This window comes from Bicyclus anynana, chromosome 14 (assembly GCF_947172395.1).
Source record: "Bicyclus anynana chromosome 14, ilBicAnyn1.1, whole genome shotgun sequence".
In the NCBI taxonomy this organism is placed as follows: domain Eukaryota; kingdom Metazoa; phylum Arthropoda; class Insecta; order Lepidoptera; family Nymphalidae; genus Bicyclus; species Bicyclus anynana.
Genome location: NC_069096.1, coordinates 3,289,464 through 3,316,036, shown reverse-complemented (window position 1 = coordinate 3,316,036; position 26,573 = coordinate 3,289,464). Strand labels below are relative to the sequence as shown.

Here is a 26,573-nt window from a genome sequence, read left to right as displayed (position 1 = left end):
CAAGTGGTTTTGGCAGTTCTTTCTTGATGTTAACTTGACACTGCATAAGGAATTCTGCAGAGACCGAAACATGTGAAAATCTAAAGAGGGTGTCAGGACTATACGGTGGATGCGTTAACACCTCTCAGCCAAACTCTCAGAATTGTTGCTTAGTGGCTAAAGAGTGTGAGGTTATCATGGTGCAAAATCACACCCCTTCTGTTGATTAATATCTGAACGCTTTTTCTCAATTTTCGTATTTTGAATTTGGAATTGTCTTCTTTAAAATTAAAAGTTTTTAATATTACCAAAACCAGCCAGATACAAATGGTTTAACCAAAGAAATTTCATTACAAGTTCATACAATTTAGAAAACTCCTCATTCGGTATGTATTCATGAAATCACTATAAAACCAGATAAATTTTAGTGACCCCCCCAGACCCCCTTTGACGAATTGTAGATCCCCATTTTATGGGGACGCCGACGTAGATCCCAAGGAATCTCCCGTGGACCCCTGGGGGAACTCCTGGACTACTTTTGGAATCACTGCTTTAAAGTGCATTATTTAGATTTTGCTTATTTAAATTACTAAATAATTCTATAATAAATTTAGGTGAAATCAATTTTCATATTAAGAATAATTTTTAGTTCGGTTTGATGAAACAAACAGCAAAAAAACAGATTTGTTAGAACTGAAATTTCAAACGTAACTGACAAATGGAACCGGAAATAGAAATGTCAGAATTCTACCGAATTAATAAATAGACTGTACAACGCCTCTATTGCCTTTTAGTATGAAAACCGATAAACCGATTATCAAATAAACCGTTTAAAGGTTCTATATTTTTTATTCCATTAGCCAATTACTGTCCATCAACGTAGCTACATACAGAGCTGTTCAATATAGTTTTATTTTTCTCGTTGTTTTGAAGAGAAAACTCGGGCAAGTGCGAGTTGGACTCGCCCACCAAGGGTTGTTTACGTAAGATCACAAAATAAATTCAAGAATCAAATTGCGCAGTTTTTGCTGAGCATTTATCGAAAATTATATGATGAATTTCATATAAATTTATTTTTATACACTTATTATTATAACCAGTATAGTGTTGATTTTAGTCGTTACTGAAAAAAACACACGAAAGACGAAAAGAATGTCTGGGACACAAAAATACGCCTACGCCTTGAATTAATAGATCACTGGCTTCATCGACTTCAAAGGGTCGTTAATCAATAGGTAGAAAATATTATAATGTTATTTTTTCCTTTTTGGTTTCATGGGTACGTTAGTGTTTTGGAGTCCGTTGTATTTTTTTTTTAAATATTACATCGTGTAGAGCGATCAACTGTTTTGAGCTTCAATAAAAATATTGGGAGTACAATTTTTGCCAATTAACAATTGAACGAGGCAGCGTTGCATCCACTTCGTCAGATCCGTGAGGAGTGGGTACTCGTAGTTATTTTTTTTTTTTATTCTTTACTTTACAGATGAGATTGTAGTCAAGGGCTAACTTCCTTGACTACAATCTCATCTGATGATAAGTGATGATGCAGTCTAAGATGGAAGCGGGCTAACTTGTTAGGAGGAGGATGAAAATCCACACCCCTTTCGGTTTCTACACGGCATCGTACCGGAACGCTAACTCGCTTGGCGGTACGTCTTTGCCGGTAGGGTGGTAACTAGCCACGGCCGAAGCCTCCCACCAGCCAGACCTGGACAAATTAAGAAAATCTCAATCTGCCCAGCGGGGGATCGAACCCAGGACCTCCGTCTTGTAAATCTACCGCGCATACCACTGCGCCACGGAGGCCGTCGAATTTTATTGCTTATCGAAGCGAAAACTTTGCAATGTTTATGATCCTTTGTTTGTTTCCAAACATTTAGGCACCTTGGATTGTAAGCTTCTTGATTTTGTAACTTATTATGATCACTTTGCTTTGATCAAAGGTTACCTAACTAACTTATGTGCAGAAATATTATATACCTTTATCTGTTATATATTAGTGATGAGAAAAAAATAAAGATAATATTCACATTGGCACATTGCATGTAGGTTGCCAAGTTTAATAGCACCCGGCTAAATTTTACATACAAAAAAATTAAACCGACTGGAACAAAACTAAAATGCGAAAAATAACATCGTATATGCTACCTTCTGATTACTTTGAAGGCGGTGCTAAGCCAGTGACATATTATTATTCTCTATCGTTTATTCTCTATAAAACCGTAACATAATAATCATAAAATGATTAGTAGACTTTTTATTATATACAACGTGTTAGGTAAATAGTATAACATCCCGAAACGTCAATCGAATACGCTGATCATTATTGTGGATTACCAATACCCCTACAGTCAACATCCAACATTGGCATCCAACGTAGGGATCCAACATACTCATATATAATGATCTTCTATATTAATTTAATAAAAAAATATGTCTTACTAAATTTCAAAATTATATTTTAAAAAATGTGTTGCATAACCCTAATTGTATTTGAATAGCAGCCGTGTGAAGCATACCTAATTGAACTATTTTCTATCAAAATTATTTTATTTCAAATAATTGAATTGATTTGTTACCTTTAAACCCCGCACAGCATGAGGCTTTCTTCGACATATTAAATAACACAGTTTCAACACACTGTCACATTAAACTATAAATAATTTTCAATGTTGAATGAACTTATCTTTCGTCGTGAATCCTACGAGCTTCTGTTAATATGCCATACCAATACACATAATAATGTCATATCATGTTCACTGTAGAATAATAATTTATACCTAAAATAATCACTTTATAAAAAACAATTTGAATTCTCTGCTTGATGTCACATCTGGCAGGGACCGGGCGAGGCTTCTGGCATCTTCTAGACCAGAGTCAGGCCATTGGCTCCATGCCTATCTATCACCTAATACTGGCACTTTAATAGACCCAGAATCATTCCGCATTGCCGCTGCTCTCCGGGTTGGAGCTGTGCTATGCGCGGAACACAATTGCACATCTTGCGGAGCCCGCGTAGATGAGCTCGGCCACCACGGACTCGCCTGCCCTTCAGGCGCCGGCCGCTTGTCCCGCCATTCCGCACTTAATGACATCCTTAGAAGGGCGCTCGTCAGTGCTAACGTACCTGCCGTTCTGGAGCCTCAGATCGTGCGCAACGATGGCAAGCGTCCCGACGGGATGTCATTAATTCCCTGGAGTATGGGTCGCGCGCTGGTGTGGGACGCCACCTGTGCAGACACTTTAGCTGCTTCATACATCCAGTCGACCGGCAGACATGGCGGGGCGGCGGCAGACATGCGTGAGCGTCTAAAGTTTCTTAAATACAGTTGTCTCGTTGCCCAATATGAATTCGTCCCGTTTGGCGTCGAGACACTAGGCCCGTGGGGCAGGAGCGCTCTGACTCTCCACAAGGAGATCGGCAAACGCCTCAGAGAGGCAACAGGCGACCCTCGGGCGGGCAGCTTTTTCGCGCAAAGAATTTCAATCGCAATTCAACGCGGGAATGCTGCCTGCGTGATGGGCACCCTACCAAGGGCGGCAAATTTTGATAAATATTTTTAGGTATTAGTTTTAATTTTAATTTATTTTAATTTTGTAGTTGTAGTTGTATTGATATTTTCTTTATAAAATCAATATTATAAAACTTTACGGGGCTACGGACTAAAATGGTACATATCTAAATGTTATGAAAAACTGTTTAACGGCTTTGTGTCAGATTTTTTTTCTCAATTTAAATGAACCTTTTTGATCACCTAAAATTCCCTAAGTAGAATTGTCATTATCAATGTCAGAATAAAAGTTGTCCATTGTGTTGAAAATTGAGAAATTTTCGTTGTTTACCTTATGATGACGCCAACGTATGCTTCGAAAGTGGACTGTAAATTGGGATTTAAGATGTGATATGGCAGGACTCAGACAGGAACCAGACGGGAATAATAAGGCACATACCTTTGATATCCACTCGCGTTTCCCGCCAACTTTGAGAAGAGGACCGGCCGCACCACAGGTTTATGAGACGTCACCATATATATGATTGCTCGAGGAATACAACAATTAAGAAACCCCGAGACAAATTGGAAAGTACAGTTTAGGCACACATTTACATTTTTATATAATGTTCACACTGAACGGATGGCTTATATCATCACCATCCCGAGATGCATTTCGCGTTCACACGTGGCAGTTCTCGATAGTACTTAACGGCTTATATCATCACCGCGGTAGGTTTCGTACTGTCCGCGCGGCCATAAATGTCCACGCAGTGTTGCTAGCCACAATATGGTGTGGCCAGTATGTAATGTGCCTTATTTTAAGGTAAGGTTAAGGACTTCAGGTTTAATGGTTTAGGTAAGGTAAACAGGTAAGGTATATGAGTTATTAAACGCTAGCGTAACCAACTTTAATTTAATTTGCGTACAGGTCCAAGTTCAATTGAGGTGGATTTGATCTGATCTAATTTTCTCATGGCATCCGGAGTAATGTGAACTGTGTCCAGTGTCCGTGTATCTTGTTAGGTACCTACTGTACGAATTCGTAAGTTTTGCCAATAACAATGTAAGAGTCCAATGTCAAAAGCTTAGCTAGGGTTGACTAGGTTAAGATTCTGACTAGGAAGCTCGTATTTTTTATAGGCATGTATTACTTCTCCATAACTCCTGGTTGACGGCTTTATAGGTTCTTTACCAGACACCTTGTATATACGATATACGAAAATAAACATAGAAGCGACGAAGGGGTTGAAAGTGTATTTCGATTTTCACGCGGACGAAGTCGCGGGCGTCCGCTAGTTAGATATAAATGTAAAAAATGTAAAAAAAAAATGTAATGTAAAATTGAGAGGCACGGTATTTTTCAATTTACAATCTTGAAACGATTCTGGGGCTATTTTGAGACATCGCCTTTGAAGTAGACATAGATTATAGTCCGGATTAACACATAAGCTATATTTTATCTCGGAAAAATTCATGGTTTGTGAATTGGATTTGTGAAAAACTAAATTCCACGCGGATGAAGTCGCGACCGTCCGCAGGTTAGCCATAAATTAGAACTTAATATAAGAAAATAATTTCAGAAAAAATCAACGTTGGCTAATTTACTTGATAATGTTGCATTTGCGCTACTTGGTTGGATCCGTTTGATTATCTGTGGCAAACTGCCAGTTTTTCCAGGGATTTGTCATAAATTTGACAGTATTTGTCAAAATCTTTAGGAAAACTGACAGTTTGACAAAGATAATACATAATATGGACATTGGGTTTCTCCTTTCATAGATATAGGTAAACCTGAATCTCAGGTTTGCTTTACAGGTAATGCATGGACGTCCGTTATAAATAAAATTTACTTTTATCTTTGAGGGTAATTTGAAATTATTTTTAGTTTTATGACAACAAAACATTGTACTTAAAATTATTAGTGGTGTTGAGAAAAAGTGCAAAAATCAGTTTTAGACCATTATCGGACGAACAAGTGCCACGTATTTTAGAAGATAGTGATGGAGAGGATAAAAAATATATAGATTGAAAAAATTACGATAGGACATATTTTGTGTTTTATTTTCCTCGTTTTGTTGTTCAAACTTCCGCAGAAAATCAAAGCTTTAGCTATCACGTTCAGTCCAGGAAACGTCATTAAGTAGACATTAGCAAATGCATGCAATGTGATGCACCGCCAAATCCAAAATGCATTAGATATATCCAGCGCCGGACCGAGGTAAATTTTAGAATGGAGCGAGATCCAATTATGGCGCCTTTCCTGTTTGCTCCTAATATTATATACTAGGGACGTTTGAAAAGTTCGTAGCCTAACGTGTGTCGGAAAAAGGAGGAGGTTTCTCAATTCGACCGTTCTATTTCGATTCGATTGAAGCCGTTTAAATCATAAAGATTTTAACTGGATTTTCAGACACTTCTTTCAGATACGGCTTTAGTTAACACAGCACTAACTTGGTACCGCCTTTAAACTGATCAGAAAATAGCACATACGATGTTATGTTTCGCTTTTAATTTAATGGAAACTTTTTTATGATTTTGAGGTCGGTTGTTCTTTTCTACTATTTTTTTTAAATTACCGTCATGTTAAAGCTACATTATTCAATATATAGCTATAATAATAGAATAAAATTACATGCAACATTAATGAAGTCATGTTAAAAACTGAAGGTGAATTAGGGCCTTCGTATACAACGTGTCCCAAAATTCAACGATAAGCGGGCGCCAAAAGATTGACCTGCTCATGAGCACTTAAGGAAAAATAATAAAAAAAATATACCTAAATTTTTTTTTTAGTTACAAAATAAATTTTAAAATTCTTTGAAAATTTACACCTTGTATGATATTTTGAACTACCGCAGCTACAATTTCTTAAATATGCTTAAGATTTTTTTTGTATCGGAACCTAAGTAGTACTACTATTCACCACAACTCTTAAAAACACCACAATGCCCGCAGTTTTTACACAAAAAAATATCAAAATATTTTTTTTTCCCTCAAATTTTTAAAGATTTTTACTTTCAGTCTACTTTGACTCATGGTCTTGCAAAAAAAAGTATGAACACCGCTATGGCAAGTTATTTTCAAAGTTGACGCAACTAATCAAGATTTCAAAATAGTATAATACCCTAGGATAACTAGTCGCAAAAAAAAAATATGCGTACCATTTGTAAACAAGAACTAAATTTCTAAAATGTTTTTGCTCCTAGAAATCACTTTTACTTTATGCACAAAATGATGTGAGTCATACGTTGCAATTTCCTAGAATTTTAATGGAACGAACGATAACATTTAAAAATAAGAGAGAGAGAGAGAGAGAAAGATAGCGATAAGTATACGTTAGAGAGGGATAGACAGATGTTCTTTGTTGAATGACAATGATGCAGGTAATGAAAATCCTGTTCCCAGCAAGTCAGTACGCTCTGCTCCTTTGTTTACTGCGCAACTTTCCGTATTCAATTGACGTGGCTCTCGTACTAACGACTTTTGGCTTTGCATTTTGGACTGGACTTAAGTGATCTGCAAACTGAACTGACCTGGCATTATTTTGGACTGTGCCTGTGTTTTGTGAATTGGACTTTTGGTGTATTTTGGACTGTTTAGCGTTATCATGCCGCAACCATACACGCCGATGGAATACGCTAACATGCATCTCATTTATGGAGAATGTCGGTGCAATGCTAACGCTGCTAGCAGATTGTATCGAGAAAGGTACCCAAACGCTCAAAGATATCCAGATTATCGGGTATTTATGAATGTGCATCAAGCGTTTTCGGAGGGTCGTTTGCCGTCAGCTAGAAGAAACGCTGGAAGACCTAGATCGGAATGCGATGAAGAAGTTCTCAATGAAATAAACATTGATTCAACTACCTCAGTGCGTGCCATAGAAGCAGCTACGGGAATCCCAAAAAGTTCAGCACATCGAATACTAAAACGTCATCGGCTACACCCATATCATTACAGACGTGTACAAACGTTACTATCACGGGACTATCCACTGCGGATCGCATTTTGCCGAGTGATGCTTCAAAAGCATCGGGAAGATCCTCAGTTCTTGGATAAAGTACTATGGTCGGATGAAACAACCTGCAAGAAAGATGGCTATTTAAATCTTCACAACCTACACAGCTGGAGCAATGAGAATCCGCACCTGATGAGAGAAGACAAATCCCAATATCAATTTAAGGTCAACTTATGGACGGGCATTTTAAATGGAAAAGTGATTGGGCCTTTTGAATTACAAGGAAACTTCTCTCTCTCCGCGTCGTGTTCCTCATTACTGAGGGTCGTGACCCCTATCACACATTCATAACTTTTTTCCGCACGATGTCACGCCATGCGGCTCGGCTTTTCGCGACTTGTAGAGCATCGTGTACTTTTGTATCGAGAGTGGTGCGGATTTGATCTGACCAACGCATCGGGCTACGTCCCCGAGGTCTCTTTCCTTCCACTTTGCCAGTGATAACAAGTTTCTCTAGGTTATCTCCTTCTCTCCTGGCAATGTGACCGAAGTACTCGAGGATCCTCTGAAGACAGGTGGTGGAAAGTCTTTTCGAGATGTTGAGTTGTTTCAACACCGATGCATTGGTCCTATGCGCTGTCCACGGAACACGGAGCATTCTTCGCCAGCACCACATCTCAAAGGCATCTATGCGATGCCGATCAGCTGATTTGATAGTCCATGTCTCAGCTGCATATGTGAATATTGGAAAGATTAGAGTCCGGACAAGACGCATTTTTGTGTTTAAGGAGATGTTCCTGTCTTTCCAAATTTTATGCAGTTGAGACATGGCACTTTTGGCCATCCCAATTCTCCTGCGAATTTCCATCTCACATGATCCTGTGTTTGTTATATTGGAACCCAGATATATGAAATTTTGCAAGAATTTTTGCAAGAATTACTAGAAGACGTCCCCCTAAGCGACCTTCAAAATATGTGGTATCAAAATGATGGTTGCCCAGCTCACTACGCTCGTCCTGTGAGACAATACCTAGACCACGAGTATCCGGGGCGTTGGATCGGGCGACTTGGTCCTATCCTATGGCCACCCCGATCACCCGACCTAAACCCCCTGGATTTCTTTTATTGGGGTTGTCTCAAAGACAGGATCTACGCAAAACCGATTACGACATTGGACGAGCTTCGGCAAAAAATCACTCAGGCTGCGGCACATATCAATGCTAGAAGATATGCGCGAAAAATAAAACGGTCGTTTTTAAGGCGATGTCGTGCCTGTATTAATGCCGGTGGAAAACAATTCGAACATTTACTTTAATGTTGTGTAATTAAAATAACAAACACATTTTTGGAACATAGTAAAATTTATTACTAACAACAAGAACAATTAAGAAATTTGGTTCTTGTTTACAAATGGTACGCATATTTTTTTTTGTGACTAGTTATCCTAGGGTATTATACTATTTTGAAATCTTGATTAGTTGCGTCAACTTTGAAAATAACTTGCCATAGCGGTGTTCATACTTTTTTTTGCAAGACCATGAGTCAAAGTAGACTGAAAGTAAAAATCTTTAAAAATTTGAGGGAAAAAAAATATTTTGATATTTTTTTGTGTAAAAACTGCGGGCATTGTGGTGTTTTTAAGAGTTGTGGTGAATAGTAGTACTACTTAGGTTCCGATACAAAAAAAATCTTAAGCATATTTAAGAAATTGTAGCTGCGGTAGTTCAAAATATCATACAAGGTGTAAATTTTCAAAGAATTTTAAAATTTATTTTGTAACTAAAAAAAAAATTTAGGTATATTTTTTTTATTATTTTTCCTTAAGTGCTCATGAGCAGGTCAATCTTTTGGCGCCCGCTTATCGTTGAATTTTGGGACACGTTGTATATCGTGACAAAGTGAGTGACGAAATTTAAAAGTGGTCTTATCAGCGTCGAAAATGACCAGGGTAGCGATAGACCGTCAACGTCGACCTCTGACGAAAAAAATTGTGACATGGTCATGTCTTATCGAAGATTGACTTTTAGGATGATAGCTGACACTATTGGCATCTCAACAGAAGGCAAACATCACATAATCGCCTTGGCTTTGAGTTGAACAAATACGCGATCGACTGACGAATTTTCGCAACTGCTTGGAGTTGTTTGAGGCAGATACTTTTTTGTATGTTTGTGGCCATGGTTGAAACCTGAGTATATTACTTTACTCCAGAAACAAAAGTACAGACTAAAAAGTGGAACCGACCAGGATCCCATGTTCGAAAAAGGCAGAAGCGGTTTTGCGTGTTGGAAAAGTAATAGCTTCAGTTTTTTGAGATTCGCGGGATGTAATTACGGTGGATTACTAAAAAAATGCGTAAATATAAACTCTGCTTAATAGTGAAATCTGCTGCGATGTTTCAGAGGACAAATTAAAGAAAAATAGCCATGGTCATTGGGAAGAAAAGTTTTGTTTCATCAGGATAATTTGCGAGTTCACACGTTTGTTAAAAGCATTGCAGAAATTCATCAGTATAATTTAGAATTCTTACCCCCACATTCATATGATCTAGTCTCGTCTCCATCAGACTTTTACCTATTTCCGAAGCTAGAATAAACACTTATCGAGTTCAAAATGTTTATGAAAGAGGTCTATGCATTTTCTAAAAGTTTAAAGAAAAAAATTGGCTGGTATAGAAATGTTTCCAGGCCAACAAAATAAGTCTATTGAGCTCTAAATAAAGTTGAAAAATAAATTAACTAAAAAATTATAGCTTTGTAGTTTCCTGGTTTACTTAGGCTACGAACTTATGGAACGCGAAGATTTTGACCATAGTCAGAACAATTGAAAATCAGGTGCAATCATCACATTAGCGCCCCCTAGTACCTATAGAAACCGCGCGGCGAGTGGCGCTTGGGCGCCCCTAAAATCGCGGCACCCGGGTGTAACGCACCCCATGCACTACAGGTAAAGACTCTAGCTCACGTAGCGCCCGGGTGCAATCTTCACCCTAGCGCCCTCTATTACCTGTGTATATCTAATGCAGTCAACGTGTTAATTTCCTTGACAGACTCGAAACATGCGTTTTTGCTGACTATAAGGTCGTATCTTTTTTACGTTAACTTAGAAGTTTGTTTTTTCACAACTTCATGGGACCGGAGCCCTAAGTAGGCCCCCTCAAATTAATCCTTTCCTGATTTCCTCAAAAATAAAGGGTCTTAATAAAGTTTTTCCTTATGAGGTACCTACGGAACCCTAATTTTTTTTTTTTTTTTAATTTATTTTATTGATAAGATATAACAATTATTTTACATATCGATACTCTCGCCAAACTGTACAGGCAGTTTGTTGGCGAGTTGACACTCATTATTCTAGTTATTTTTTAAAAGTAATAGCTAAATCTAATTTTAATAAGATAATTAAAACTAAGGTAACCTAGGAATTTAATATTATAAAATGAAATAATACAAAAAAAAATTACAAAAGGTGCAAAACAATTTCTATAAAGTAAATCCGTCAGTGATGGGGTCCCCAAGGAAAACTTTCTTTAATTTCTTCTTGAGGACTCCTTCTCTGATCTCCCTTTCTTTTTTGAGCCACTCAATTTTATTATACATTTTGGGCACCATGTAGCCGGTAGTTCTTTCACCATAGTAGTTATTGGCTTTTGGCATGATATATTTTTTTTTTGTTATTTCTTAGAGATTTTAAGAACTGTATAGGTTTTTTATACTTATATGTGTAGTAATTTTCTTTAGAGACTAGATATTGAATTTTAACGTCTATCGGTAAAATCTTAAATTCTTTAAACAAATATTCATAATTTTCATCTATTTTTTCGCTACATTTTTTCTTTACTTTTTATAATCTCTACATTTAATAATCTAATTTGTATTTTTTTAATTTCTTTAATATAAGTAGTTAAAGTTCTACCGTATACACTAAGCCCATAACTCATCACTGAGCCTGCTAGTGCATAATAAACCACAAGCATAGTGCGCTTACTCAATACTCTTTTAAGATGATAAAACATCCCCAACACAGATCGGAGTTTATTACACACAACTCCTATGTGGGTCTTCCAATTAAAGTGGCGATCAATATGTAACCCTAGATATTTGTATGTATCGACATACTCCAGTTGTTGACACGTACATAAGCTATGATTGTTGTGCAAGCACTCGTATGTGTGACCAATGATTCCTATGTCTGCGTAATTTACAGTTTTAGCTGTTTTTTTATGTGGCGAAAATATATGCATGCACTTGGTTTTTTCCATGTTAATAATGATACCGTTGTCGTGCGCCCATTTTATTATATTCTGAAAGTCTAATTGAATATTATTACGTACTACACTTATATCTTTTGAAGCGCACAACACACACATATCATCGGCATACATATTGACACTGCTTGACTACATTAACCACACTATTAACTAGCATTAAGTATCCCAAGGGGCCGTATATCGAGCCCGTCGGTACACCTAAGGTCACGTCACACTCATCACCCACGGTACTATCGATAGCGGTGCGTATAGTTATGTCAGTCAAGTAATTAAGGAACCATTCATTTGTTGGCCCCATAATTCCACACTCTTGCATGGCTAAAAGTAAGACACTCTTATCCAGCGCATCAAACGCCTTTTTATAATCTATGAAAAGAGCCACTATTTGTTTTCCATCATTCAAACTGTTATTAATATAATCAGAGAATAGGGATGATGACAGTATTTTAAATTGTATATAAATTAAGAGTTTACTAATAGTAAAGCAATTTTGTAAAAGGAACAGGGTATCTGCGATCATTACTTTCGGAGCTACAGGGATTTAAAGAATCAGATTTGCGGCGCTGCTGCGGATCCCTGAAAAACGCCCCATACAAAATGGCTCGAAAAAATTACGTCATAGGCAATGTAATGATCGTTAGATTTGTATGCGCGTTCAAACAAAATTACTAATATCTTTGTTATTTGTGCGTTTATCTTTATAGTTCATATATTAAAAAATGTCACATTTAATGTAAGGAAGCTAAAACTGTATGAATTTTCATCTAATTACGATAAAAAAAATTTAGTAGTTTTTGAAATTTTATAATCTCATTTATTTTGCAAATATCCAGACAATCTTTGCTTTTTATGTATAAATTAGTTAACATTGACCCTATTTACCCGAATGTATCATAAAAATCAATATATTCAAACCTAGTCATCATCCCCATTGAGTGAGAGCCGTTACAGTACTTCTGCCCTTTCTAAACCCATGTTGAGCGTCAGTTAAAATATCGTACTTTTCTAGAAAATTTGAGACCTGGCCTACTACAACTTTTTCAACAATTTTATTAATAACAGACAGAATAGCTATCGGTCTATAATTAGTGTACTCCAAGTGACTACCATTTTTATAAATAGGACGTATGATTGCTTTTTTTAATGTGTCTGGGTTTATCCTTTTGTTATACACATATTAACAAAATTCGCTAAAATTGGACTTAATAGTTTTTTAACAAATTTTATATCCTGTACCCTAATTTTATCAAAACCAGGGGCTTTTTCACTGCTTAATTTATTTATTATTTTTTCAATCTCATCGTTGGCGTTTTAAGAGATTAACGAATGGATATGGTAGGTCGTACATGCGTTGCACTTTATCCATCAATTTTCGAGGATTACAATATCCCCGTCCATGTGAATACGCATAAAACAATTTCATTATTGAAAGCTCGGATGCGTTATACAGGTTTGTCGTTGAAAAGATCTGCTGTGTTTAATCCATTTTAAAGTGCCCGGTTTTAGGCCTAATATTTTGGCGTACTGGTGCTTAACAAAGAGGTAAAGTTTGTGGTTTTGTAGGGGATAACCTCTGGAGCTACTGAACGAGACGTCGGCTAGTAATAATTTATATGGGGAGAGAACGCATTCTTTGACAAACGTTATTTTGTAACCTGGATCTTTAAATGCTTTGTAATAAAGTATTGTTTGTACCCGCACCTTTAACACCATAAAGAATTTAGTTTGACTAATTTGAATACCTATCTATATCTATAGAAATATATTTGGTATTTAATGCAGAATTTTGTCAAGCCAACTATTGGTAGGTTAACAACTGTCGGAATGAGAGGGTTAGGCAAATAGTCCACCAAACTGACCCAATGCGGATTGGCATACTTCACACATATTATGTAGAGAATAAAGAAAAAACTCAGTTATACAGGTTTACAATTGGCGATATATTATGAACACTTTTCATCTGGTAGTTTCATTTTATATGTGACACGATAGTGCTTGCAATTTATTTATTACTTACTTTCTTGCCCCAAAAGTGTCGCCCATATTCAGATTTCATCTTGCCACTTAACTCTGCACCTCAGCGTTTGGCTTACAGTTAATTAATTAGTCCAGAAGATTCTGAACAAAATTACTGTGATAGACAAGCGTTAGCTTTTAGGGTTATCTGTTCTGTGGCTACAGACTTACAGTAGGACGCGCGAGTGTTCCGTTTTTGTACGTTCATACGTGCAGTACCTACCCTTAAAACGAATTCCACCGGACGAAGCCACGTGCGTCCGCTAGTTGGGTTAGTAAAACTGTACATACCCATTAAAATATAATGATTGTAAGCAAAGTCGTACTCCCATAATAAACAGAATTTTCCGCTTTAAATTTTAATGAACTTGTACTTGCTATTGACATTTTCTGCAATAACTATTTTGTACGACCATTTTGTTTATTTTATATTTTAAGTATTGTGTAAGTTTGTTTTTTGTTTTTGTTTTTCAAAATTCTTTATTATACAGGAAGAAATTTTTTTTAGTACAGATATTTTTATATTTTGTACATAAACAAAATTTAATGAACACGTATTTTTTCCTTTTTTTTTAAACTCAAAAATAACAAAGTTATCGTTAACTAAAGTTATTTACGTTTAAACAGAATTTAAGGGTCATCCTATCGCTGTACTAGGTAATAGGCAACTACAAAATCAGCTGGTAGGTACTACGTTAGCGAGCGCCCGCGCCGAGGGCCGTTGACCTTTGTGCGTTTATTTTATTTTTGTTTGATACCTATTATTTTTTATAATAATTAAAGGTCGTCACTTTTGAGCTGAGTACCGATATTCTCTTCATACTTTATTGGGCTTAGGACCATAATAATGAACTACCTATGAACCTATGAACTTTCGATTGAAATAATGAAATACAAATGATGATTATTATTACGCAAACTTTTGCATTAAAGACGTATTTAAAAAAATGTAATCAGCTTATTAACATTAATCAATGATATCTACTTACTAAGTTTGTTTTTGTTAATTTTAAAATGTTAATCACTGTATTTTAACAATTGTTCGAAATGAAGTCCATTCCTTTCAAGGCACAACCGAACACGTTTTAATAAATTGTCATTTAGTTTATTTAAAACACTTGTTCCTCACATTAGGCACTGCGGGTTTCAGGATTCCTTGGGCTCGTAGCCTAGGAACACAATACAGTCGCATCATTTCGTAATATTCGCGATTTGAAAATCCCGACATAGTGGCTTGCACATGCGATTTATTAATTAGGTAACTTAAATGCGCACGCGACGGCAGATTGTCTGTCACTGGTCGCCCATCGGCAATTCGGTAGGCGTCCTCAGGGATTTTTCGATCCCCCTCACCTCTGCCACCCCCGTCAGCCGAAGCCGAAGCGATATGCCTACGGCCGGTATTTCTTTGTCGGCGTCTTGCAAAGTGCCGCCAGCAGTTGCGCAGTTTGTTTGGTAATGTGTCAGTTATTTCTGAGACATAAATTGAAAAAAAAATATTACATAAAATGTATCGAACTGTTTGTAGATTTATGTTCTATTAATGATACAGAACCACGAAAAAAAATATCGGTACTAAAGTCCGAATCACCCTGTATAGAAATATTATTCACAAGCATGTTATATACAAATAACATACAGTTAACATAACACTAGAATTAGGTACTAACTAAGGCTAACTTACACCTATTTTAGCTAACGTCTATGTACTTATAACTATTTAAATTTTAACATTTAACAAACGTAATAAAAATTAATACGTAATGAAATAACATTATTGCGGTATATTTGGAGATATATCCGCTTTTTACTAGAAAAAATTTATATAAAAAGAAGGTATACAGCAATAATTATTGAAACATACGATGCTTATGTATCAAGCCGGGCGAAAGCGTCGAACCTCACAGCGCTAGCACAGTAAAGATATTACAACCAGTAGTTGGACTTCATACTAGAGGTCGAAACGCAAGCTATACCTACGCACCTCAAACATGGGGTGATCGTAGGGTGAAGACAGTCGCGACTGTGCCGCGGTGACGAAAGAACGCACGGTGTATTAACAGAGTAAAGTGTATTAATAGTATTAGATTTTTTTAATTATGACCAGTAGGAAATACTGTGCCGTTTTTGGATGCATGAATTCAAAATTATCCCATCCAGAGATAACTTTTTTTAAGTTACCTGGAAACTCTGAAAGGTAAGACTTTAAAATAAATTTACTTATTAGTAGGTAGGTACATAATCTTGTATTTTTTAATGGATAAGGTATTTCCTTTTATCTCCAGAATAAAGGTAGGTATCTGGATTAGTAAATAAAGTGAATAGAGTAAAGGAAAGTGATTGACACGATTGAAATAGGTAGTTATACGCGGTTCATGAATCACGATACAGTAGATACGATAAGCTTGTGTTAAAACCTCGACTGCTTGTACAATGTCTTGTGTGACTGTGCTCGGATCATTTGTTACCCGACTGCGGCGAAGCCCAAAGGAGGAGTATGTGTTTGAATGTTATGACTTGTTGTTGTATGCGGGCGACGGGAGGAAAGGACTGCGCGGGTGTGAAGTCGTACGCGCTGGGCAGCGTTACCCCCCTCCCGGACCGCGCCGACCTTCGGGAGTGTTACGAACAAATTTGCCAAGCACACATACTGATAAATGATATGTCATTAGACTCGTCTAGATAGGCCGAGTGTCACTGGGTAACTTAGTTCTTAAAAAATCAAAATGGCGGATTTTATGCGCTTTAATGTGCAAGCTCATAAAACTTTTGCTCAGCTTGGCAGTGATGACGAGAATTTTAACCGACTTCCAAAAAGGATCGTATCGTATTTACAGCGATATTTCCGTCATTTGTAAATCCTAGAGAAATCTAGGGGACCTATCGTATCGTAGGGACAATTAGTGCGTTTGTTCATTGTTTCATTATCTATTTTAAATCACTACAATTTCATGAAGGTATTTATCTTTTTTTTTATTTGTTCACGTAGTGTGGAGGTAATACCTAGATGGCATCACCGAAATAAATATGTTTAAGAATACGACCAATCCTTCAAGATCATTGACGTAGTATCAGCCTTAATTAAATCAACCAATCAAAAAACACGCATTTTTATTTATCACTTCTCATTTTACTACAATTTACAACGTATTTTATTTGTTTATATAAAAAAAGTTTATTTACAATCACAAAACTAAGTGGAAACACAAAGTTAGCAAATGTAATTAAAATGCTGCAGGCGGGCAGCCCTATGACATGTTTACGTACCGCGCGGCTGTAGGTATTTATTTCAAAAATACGGCCGAGTTATTATACTGCTTGTAATATCTTTACTGTGGCGCTAGCGAATAGGCACGAAAATACGCGAGTCGTCGGCGACGGAGCAATAGTGATGTGACCGGCAATTCATTCCGTATCTATCTATAAATGGCACTTTGACAATGTTTATGATATGATAATGTGTTTAGTGTATTTATTAATGGTTTTTGATGAGTTTTATTCATTAAGTTAAATTTATTAGTAAGTTTTATTATAAAGTCAAATAAGAACGGAAAATTTATGTCGTTGTGCAAATGTTTTAAGTTAGTTTTAAATTTTGTATTGTAGGCTATTTTTAAGGCTTTGTTTTGAATAATTTGTAATAATTTATAATTTGTGCGACATGTACTACTCCAAATAGGACACGCATATGTTATTGTAGGCCTGATAAGCACACTGTAAATTTTTAATTTGATAGTAGAACTAAGTCTGCTTCTTCGATTTAAAATTGGGCTAAGAGCACCGAGGGCTTGTGCACCTTTAACGCGTAAATCTGCGATGTGCTTTGACCAGTTCAGTTTGTTGTCGATGTTTAATCCAAGGTATCGGACTGAGCGACTCCATTTTACACTGTGACCTGCAATTTTTAATGTCCTTTGGGGTAGATGACGATGTCGTGTAAATAAAATGGCTTCAGTCTTATTTTCATTTAATTTAAGCTTCCATTTCGAAAAGTAAGCGTGAAGTAGATCAACAGATAATTGTAGACGGCAAATTATTAAGTCAACATCCTGCGAGGATGTGTAGGATGCGGTATCGTCTGCAAAACAGGCTAGTTTTGTTCTAGGTTAAATGGGCATATCATTGACGTACAAGAGAAATAAGTAAGGTCCCAATATGGATCCCTGAGGAACGCCAGCTGGCATCGTCTGGCAGTTAGACTTAGTCGTACCAATATGGACTGCAAAGTTACGATTTTCGATATATGACCTAATAAGTTTAACCAATGATATGGGAATATTATTTACCACCAATTTGTGAAGTAAACCCTCGTGCCACTGTCAAATGCTTTTTCAACATCGAGCAGGAACATGCCAGTGGATTGGTTGACATTGAGATTACGACTAATATGCTCACAGACCCTAGCTAATTGATGCGCTGTTGAATATGATTGACGAAAACCGAACTGTTCGTCAATTAACAAGTGTTCAGATGCTGTGCGTAAGCGAGTATAAATAACCTTCTCAAATAATTTACCTAATGTAGGTAGTAGGCTAATCGGTCGGTAACTTGAAGGTAAAGTGTCATCTTTGCCCGGTTTCTTCAATGGGACTACTTTAGCAATTTTCCAAGCAGTTGGAAAATAACAGAAGTAAAGACACCCATTAAAGATTTTAGTAACGTAAACAATTGTCTTCTGAGAAAAATTTTTAATCAGTGTATTGACGATATCATCATAACCTGGGGACTTGCGGGTTTTAAGTGTTTTGAGGATAGCACGAACTTCAACCGGCCGAACAAGCTTAAACTTGTTAGACACGCTGAAGTTATTAATTATTTCAAAAGAATTGGAAATTGTTTCATTTAGGGTAGGACTTGGCCAGTTATATGTGAGTTTCATATTATGTAGAAAAGCTGTTGCAAGTGCATCACACTGATCAGATGTGTTGGTTGTCACCGTGTCATCCGGGAGTTTAAGAGGTGGAATCATAGTGTTTTTTGATTTTAAAGATCTGGATACACGCCAAACATCAGTTCTTGGATTTTCGATTTTGGCAAGTCTGTTGTTCCAGTAATCATCACCATATGCTTGGTTGAACTTAGTAATTAAATCACATATATGGTTTACTAAACTACGAACGATTTTCTTCAGAGCGCCACTAGGTAAGCCATTATCAACCCGACGTAAGTAATTTTTGTATTTAATCAGTTGTCTAGCACGTGAAGGCAATTTTACCTTATTATCACTCCTGAATGTACCAATGGGAATAGCTAAGTTTCTCGCACTAATAATAGTTTTATTTAGATGGTCTACAGCAAAATTTATTTCACTAATGGAGTTGAATGACTTAGAGGAAAGAGTAATATTTTCATCCAAATGTCCACGATATAACCCCCAATTGGCCTTAGAGTACCTATAAAAACAAGTATTATTATCAGTACAATGTACTGTACCGCCAACGCTGCACCAAATTGGGTAATGGTTAGATGACAGAGCTACCGTCGCTTGGACATCACTGATGTTTAGGATATTATGAGCTAATACTAGATCAGGTTTAGTGGGTTTATATTCAGTTGAGTAATTTACTTGCGTGGGAATGTCAGAGTAAAGGATAGTGTATAGTATGCGCATTATCATCTGAGTCGTCCGGTCATAAAAGTCAAAAAAGATAGGAATGTGCAGCGCGCCTACCTGCGCACCCTAATTATCGATAAACGGCTACCTGCGCACGTGCTAATGATGAGTCAATAATGATTTGGACGATTCTGATTGGTCGGTTTCTAATGTAATTGCATTGCGTATTTTTTTTGCTATAAATGTGTTTACTGCAATTAAATAAATACATTCATGTGTTACTCGTTGCGCACTATGGATACTAATATATAATAAATTTGGCAGAAGACGAAGATTCTGATGATGAAGACTCAGATGAAGATTAATTTTATTTAGTTAATAATTATATAATATGAAATATGTATTATATTAAATCAAATATTGTTAATTTTTTTAATTTTGTGAACAAGATACGATAATAAACTTTACTTATCGATAATATGTCTTTCATTGTTACACCCTTCACTAGACGGCTCCATAAGACCCATAAGTGCAAGCGAGATAGATATAGAGAAATGATTTATGGCCCTAAGACTCAGTTGTTAATGCTATTAGTATAGTCATGGCGTAGCATATGTTTGAATAGAACCCTACCACGGGTGTTAATGTAACTACTTCGCCAATACGCGTGATTTGCATTAAAATCACCCGCAATAAGCACATGGGTACCTAGGTTTAATAAGATGTCGAGGTCATAGTCCAAAAGGGGTAAGTTGGGGGACTGGTAGGCAGACACTAATATATGTTCAACACCAGAGACTTTGACGGTAATGCCAATAGCCTCTATATTTCTTGTGATAGGAATGGTAATACAAGAATGACTTATGTTACTTTTAACCAATATAGCAACTCCTTGTCCACGACCAGTGTGATGCTTATCTTGGCGATAACAGGTAAATCCCGGAGTTTTAAGAGAAGTGTTGGATGTGATTTTAGTTTCACTAATAAATAATATATCAGCAGATACGGAATACACTGCAAAGTCTAATAATTCATGTATTTTACCGCGTATGCCATCAGCGTTCCATGAAAGTAGACGAATTCCTTTTTTATTATACATACTGACTAAAATGAGTGAATACAAGCATTATTTTCTCTAATGGAGATGTGCATGATATAAATTGCGTTTTGAGTTTGCGTAAAATTAACAGAATTTCGAACATCTCTTTAGTGGCAGCATCCGCAGAGGTTGTTCGAACATTTTCCGGATCGATTTGTTTTGGTGGTATCTCCCTTTCCGAGGCTCCTCCGTCAGGTTTTGTTGATGCGACTACGTTAGCCCAAGACCTAGTTTGTGAAATAGGTTTTGGAATGTGTATAAGAGGAGGTGGCTTACGAGCATGAGTCTGGATCCGTTCCATGTACTCTAATCTGGCCTTGCATTTACTGTAATTTGCAGGGTGTTGTTGATTACAGTTGCAACAGTGAGCAACTTCTTTCCGATCCGTCTTAGAGCATTCTGAAGTAGGGTGCATTTCAGGACATTTAACACATCGAGGTGGCATGTTACAATTTTTGGAAGAATGGCCAAAACCTTGACATCTAAAGCATTGAGTCCCAATTGTGCGTCTTGGTTTGTATTTCTCGATAGTGACAACAATTAGAAACGGAGGACAAGGCACATCACTCTTTAATTTTAATTTTGTGATTATTTTTCCTTTTATACCTTTCGGGTATACGTGATAAACAGTACCTTGTCTGATCGAAGTCCTTCTTTCACAGCTTGGTGAGCTTCTGGAGAGTAGCAGATAACGGCAACTTTGTTACCACTCCTATATTGGAGGTGGAATTGTTTCGTGTACTTACTGACAGTAGTTTTTATATCCTCGTGAGTTTTATTTTTCACGTCTACAATTATAGGTGGGATGTGTCCAGATTTTTTTACTTTTGTTGTGGCGTCCATGAAGTACTTGCTGTTTACATTTTCTCCTTCCACGGGTAGATCTTGAAATTGATTGTTCGTAGAAAAATTACGAGCATCGTCGTACTTGGAAGATTTGGTACTTGCGTACCTTTTTGGAGTTCGCCAACCCTCGGGATTTTCGTCAGCAGGCCTCTTAGAGCTGAGGCTGCTGGTGGATGAGGATCGAGTTAGAAACCTATCCATTGTGTAATGTTTGCGAAGATCGATATATTATCAATAATAGCATGTCGCAACACTAGTCACTGAGTTACTTGTTAACAGAACAGCTATAGCAAGTGCGCGGCCACACTCAACGAGCGCCGAGCGCAATTGTGTAAGTAAATTAAATTAATGTTATTTGAAATTCGCATTATAATATGGGTACACTTGCGCACTTAATTTAAATATTAATTATAAAATCAAATTGTACAAATTGATGGAATTAATAGAAAATATTGAATTATTCTTATACAAAGTTACCATCTGACACAGGGTTAAGACCTTCTAGTTACTATTAGTAGTAGCAAAGTAATATTATGTATAATTTGTCAATAACCGCGCTATTATTTTGTAAAATAATATATTGAAAAAAAACAGCCCAATGCCACGCAGCGCTGTAGGTATTTACTTTAAACTAGCGGACGCCCGCGACTTCATCCGCGTATATATCGATGTCAACTTTCAACCCCTATTTCACATACTTCTATTTATATTTTTGCAAGCTTTTTAACGTACTTAATTAATAGTCCACTAATAATTTTACATTTACATTAGAAAAATGAAGGACTTTCCATACAAACTTTCTACCCCTACTTCACCCGTTTCTGATTTTATTTTCGTATTATTCTTCGTATTATGGTCTCAAAAAGAACTTGGCACTTTTTTATTTGAATTCATTTAGTGGCTTCAGCGTGATGTACGGTCAAAAAAAGGCAGACAGACAGACAAAAAATAACAAAAAAGTATTTTAGGCTTCAGTATCGATCATAATTATACAAAATACCCTCCAACAAATTTTTTCAAAATATTATAATATTCAATAGAGAACCCGGTCAATGTTCTCTTTTACTTATGTTCACTTCTTCCCTACCCCCTAACTTACCCTACCCTACCCCTACCCCTACCTCTACCCTACCCCTACCTTACCTCTACCCCTACCCTACCCGTACCCTACCCTATACCTCTCTTACTTTACCCCTACCCTTAGCAAAATCGCCCCAGCCCTTTGAGCGTGGTGCGATGACCAAGGGAAATAGAGACTTATGCTAATATTATAAAGAGGTAAAGTTTATGTGGTTGTAGGATCCTGGTAAATCTCTGGATCTATTGGACCGATTTGGAAAATTGTTTTACCAATAGAAAGCTACGTTATTTGCGAGTTTCATAGGCTATGTTTAATCCCCATATTCACACGGGAACGGGAACTACGTAATTGAAAGCGCGGAGCGTTATATAGCGGAATTAACGGAAAAAACTATAGCACTCCCCGATAACGTAACATTCTACAGGTGAAAGAATTTTTGAAATCGGATCAGTAGTTCCGAAAATTACCCCTTTCAAAGAATTTTACAAACTTACAAACTTTACTCGGTATAATATTAGTATAGATATAGATATCCGGCCTAGTTAAAATACTGTATGTACATAATAATACTGTGGTAGTAGGTGTCCGTCCTGTCAGCGACGTAAACACGTTGAATCAATAAATTTACATTTCATGTCACGTCATTTAATGGCATGTCATGTCACGTCATGTCATTTCAAGTAATTTCATGTCATTTCATGTCAAGTCAAGTCATGTCAAGTCGTGTCATATCATGTCAAGTCAAGTCATGTCGTGTCAATTCATGTCATGTCAAGTCATGTCATGTCACGTCATGTCAAGTCATGTCATGTCAAGTCATGTCATGTCAAGTCGTGTCATGTCAAGTCATGTCAAGTCATCTGAATGTCACGTCATGTCATTTCATGTTATTTCATAATTATCATTTCATTTCATTTAAACCACAGACGTTCCAGTTCAAGCTCCAACCGCAAGAAGTATTCGACAAGGGTGTCAAGCCTTCCGTAGCCCATTCACTAAGTACTGTTACTACGGGAAAGCGAAAATCTCCTAGGGCGGTCGAGAATGGAAACAAACGACTGAGCTCTAGATCACAGACTTGTTACGAACCAACAACTCAAAAATCCACTTTATTGTGGACACTGGGAGTTACATGTACGTATATCTTCTGCCCTTACCTTACCTCAGCCGATATATAGACCTATGTCCTGCACTGCAGGACATAGGCCTATAGCGGTAGTTGGAAACATCATTTTTTGGACCGTTTTTGTGTACTGGTACTAAATATGTTTGCTTGCTTCCAGACACGTGGTACTACAGCATCCCTAAGACATTTGTTGTAAATGAAAGCTAAGGGCTTAAAGATGGATGTGTACGTATTTTTTAGGAAAGTCGCTGGAAGATGATCAGGGCCTGCTCCCTTAGAGGCGTCTAGAGATTTTAATTCCTTACGAATTTGTTCCAAGGTGAATTCTAGATTGTCTATTAGAATCTCGTTACATGAGTCTCCATCGGGAGCGGACCAGTCCTCTATGCATAGCGATGACGGTTCGTAAACGGACTGAAAGAACTCTGAAAACATGTTGCATATGATTTCTGGGTCGCGGGAGTGCACAGACTTAAACTTCATGTTAGACGGAATCCCTACTTTACCTTTACGTTGGGCAACATATGTAAAGAAATATTTAATATTGGAACACACGCTATCCTCCACCGACTTTTTATATGCCGCAAGGCATTTAGCACACTGCTTACTGAATCTTTCCCTGTAGGTAGAAAACATTTCGTAGTCAGATATGTTGTTGTATTTTTTCCACTTAAGCCAGGCATTATTTTTATTTTTAAAAATGCGGATGAGTGATGGTGTGAACCAAATCGGGTATTTAGCACGAGTTGCTCTGAGCGAAACTTTTTCATAAAAAATTTCAACTATCACCTCAGTGTTCTTGTCAAGAAATAATAATAAGGAGTTCCATGGAGTTGATTCTATACTCTTGTTAATGGCTTCAAAGTTAGCCCGTCGGTAATTATATCGGGGGGTATTATTTTGTTGAAGAGGAATATCCCGTTCGGTTATTTTTATTATGAGTGGTGGATGGTGAACTGATTCATTTAATAAGGGGACGTCAGGTTTATAGACATTGCAGTCGTTGGTTGATAATACTAGGTCTAGGATTCTGCCTTGGCTATAAGAATTAGGAATGTTATTATATTGAGAAGCGTTAAGTGCGGCTAAGAAATTCAGTAATTTTGTGCAAACGGGGTTGACATCGTCACATATCAGGCCATTACCGTGTAAATTTTGAGTCCATATAGCGTACGGTAGGTTAAAATCGCCAGCAATGTAAAAAATATCCGCGTTTGTTTCATTAATTAAATCAGAAAACATGTCAAAGTAGCTACTATATGCTTCTGAAGACGAACTGGGTGGGATGTATACGCCCGAGAATATGAGACGCGCCAATGATTTGTTAACAGGTATTTCTACGTTAACGCACTCCAGATATCTATGTGTGTCGTAGTGGTTAGATAAAGTAATTTCAGATGGTCTTAAACTTTTCAGCACCGCTACTAACACGCCTCCGCCGTCCACATTTTTAGTGGCCACACGGTCACGGTCACACCGGAACACCGCGTAATGCTGGTCGATAAATTCACTATCATAGATCTCAGGAATCAGCCAGCTTTCAGTTAGAATTATTACGTCGTATGAATTTGCTAAAATATTCATGTGCAAGGTCTGTAGTTTACTGCGAATACCCCCGCAGTTTTGATAGTAAATTATTATATTGTTGTTATACACTGTTACGATCATAATTATAAATCAATATTAATAGAAGGCTTGTGTTTATGTAGGTGAAAAGGAACTTCAACAGGTTAACAGACAGTGTGTGGCGGGTTTTATATTTTTCGACTAAAGATAATAAAATGACTATAAATAATAAAATAAAGACTAAAATTAATAAAATGACCAAGGAATGATTAAAAAAATTGCTCAGAATAATCAACGATGCTGCACTTTTACAAAGGCTTAAATATAATTTACTTAAAGAAATAACCCTTATTACAACGTAACTAAAGATTTTATTCGTAGTTTTGTGATAGGTAGTATGTAGAAATGAACAGCTGTTAATAAAATTATATTGAGTTTCTCTGATTTTATCATAACACGAATAGGTATACACAGTTTTAAAGTAGGCTAGAAAACATGAAAAGATAATATATATTAATAAAAGTTGATTTTTAAGTATCCATAGGAGTGACACGACTGGCACATTTGAATTTAATAAGGTCGTTGTGTGAGCGTACAGCAAACGCGGGTGAGTTGTCGCTTTGCCTGACGAGTATAGTTGCGTTTTTAATCCACACGTACTTGTAATTACATTGTTTTGCTTCCTCGCGGCATCGACGAAAAAGCGTTTTGTTTTTTAACGTGAGGTGCTCGTTCATGTACACGTTATGTACGTTGTATGTACGTTGTGGATGACCGGAGATACATATTTGATCGGTTTTTATATTTTTTACCTTTCTAAACGCGCTTATTATGTTATTTCTAGTGGCGAGAGTGCTGAATTTGACAACGATATTTTTAGGTTTATTGTCATGCTGATTCGCATGAGGCACTCTGTGGATTGATACAACATCCTTATGCTGAATTGGATATTTAATAAACGATCCTATAGCTTCGAGGATTGTGAGAAGGTTTTCATTGCGCTTATCAGGAACGTTACAAATCTCAATGTTACATTGTCTTGCTTGTTGTTCTAGGCTGTCAATTTTGTGTTCTAAAGTTGAGATAATATTGAAGGAATTTTGCGCATCCTTATTCAGTTTTTCTAGGTCATGCACTTTTTTTCCCATATCAGCATTTTGCTCGCATAGAAATTGGACTGAGGACTTTACTTCGTCAACTTCCTTGTTCAGATTACACAGGCCACTCTTTAAGCTGTTTTGGTCCGCACGCAATGATTTAATTTCTTGTTTCAAATCGGTTAGTGTAGTTTTAATATCATTGCTAATCTGGCTCAAGGTGTTGTCGATGTCGCAACGCCACCCGTTGAGCATTCCCTGCAGCTCCTGTGTAAAGGCACGCCAATCTTGTTGGGGAGGTAGGATCGGTGTAGTCTCTTCAACAGGGGTCATGGAACTGCGTACCGGAGTGTTATCTCGGTTTCCTCTATTGCGGCTGGAAACGTTGGAGCAGGTGGGGCACTGCCAGGAGGCTAGGTATTCCTTAGACAGTGACGCGAACCGTTGCAGAGTTATGTTTAAACATTCATGATGGTACGTTGTTTTA

The 26,573-nt window shown here is 37.0% G+C and overlaps 1 protein-coding gene across 3 annotated transcripts in view; it reads left to right on the top strand.

Moving 5' to 3' along the window:
* The window catches only part of LOC112048527 (uncharacterized), a 53,936-nt gene that overhangs the window by 6,490 nt on the left and 20,873 nt on the right, over positions 1-26,573 (top strand). For 2 of the 3 annotated variants that reach the window (XM_024086078.2, XM_024086080.2), the window contains exon 1: positions 23,172-23,431. The exons of the other annotated variant lie outside the window; for it this stretch is intronic. In XM_024086078.2, the coding sequence (XP_023941846.2) occupies positions 23,182-23,431 (250 nt within the window). In that variant the 5' untranslated portion in view covers positions 23,172-23,181. Of the gene's footprint in view, positions 1-23,171; positions 23,432-26,573 lie in introns of those variants that run through there. 3 annotated transcript variants of the gene reach the window in all.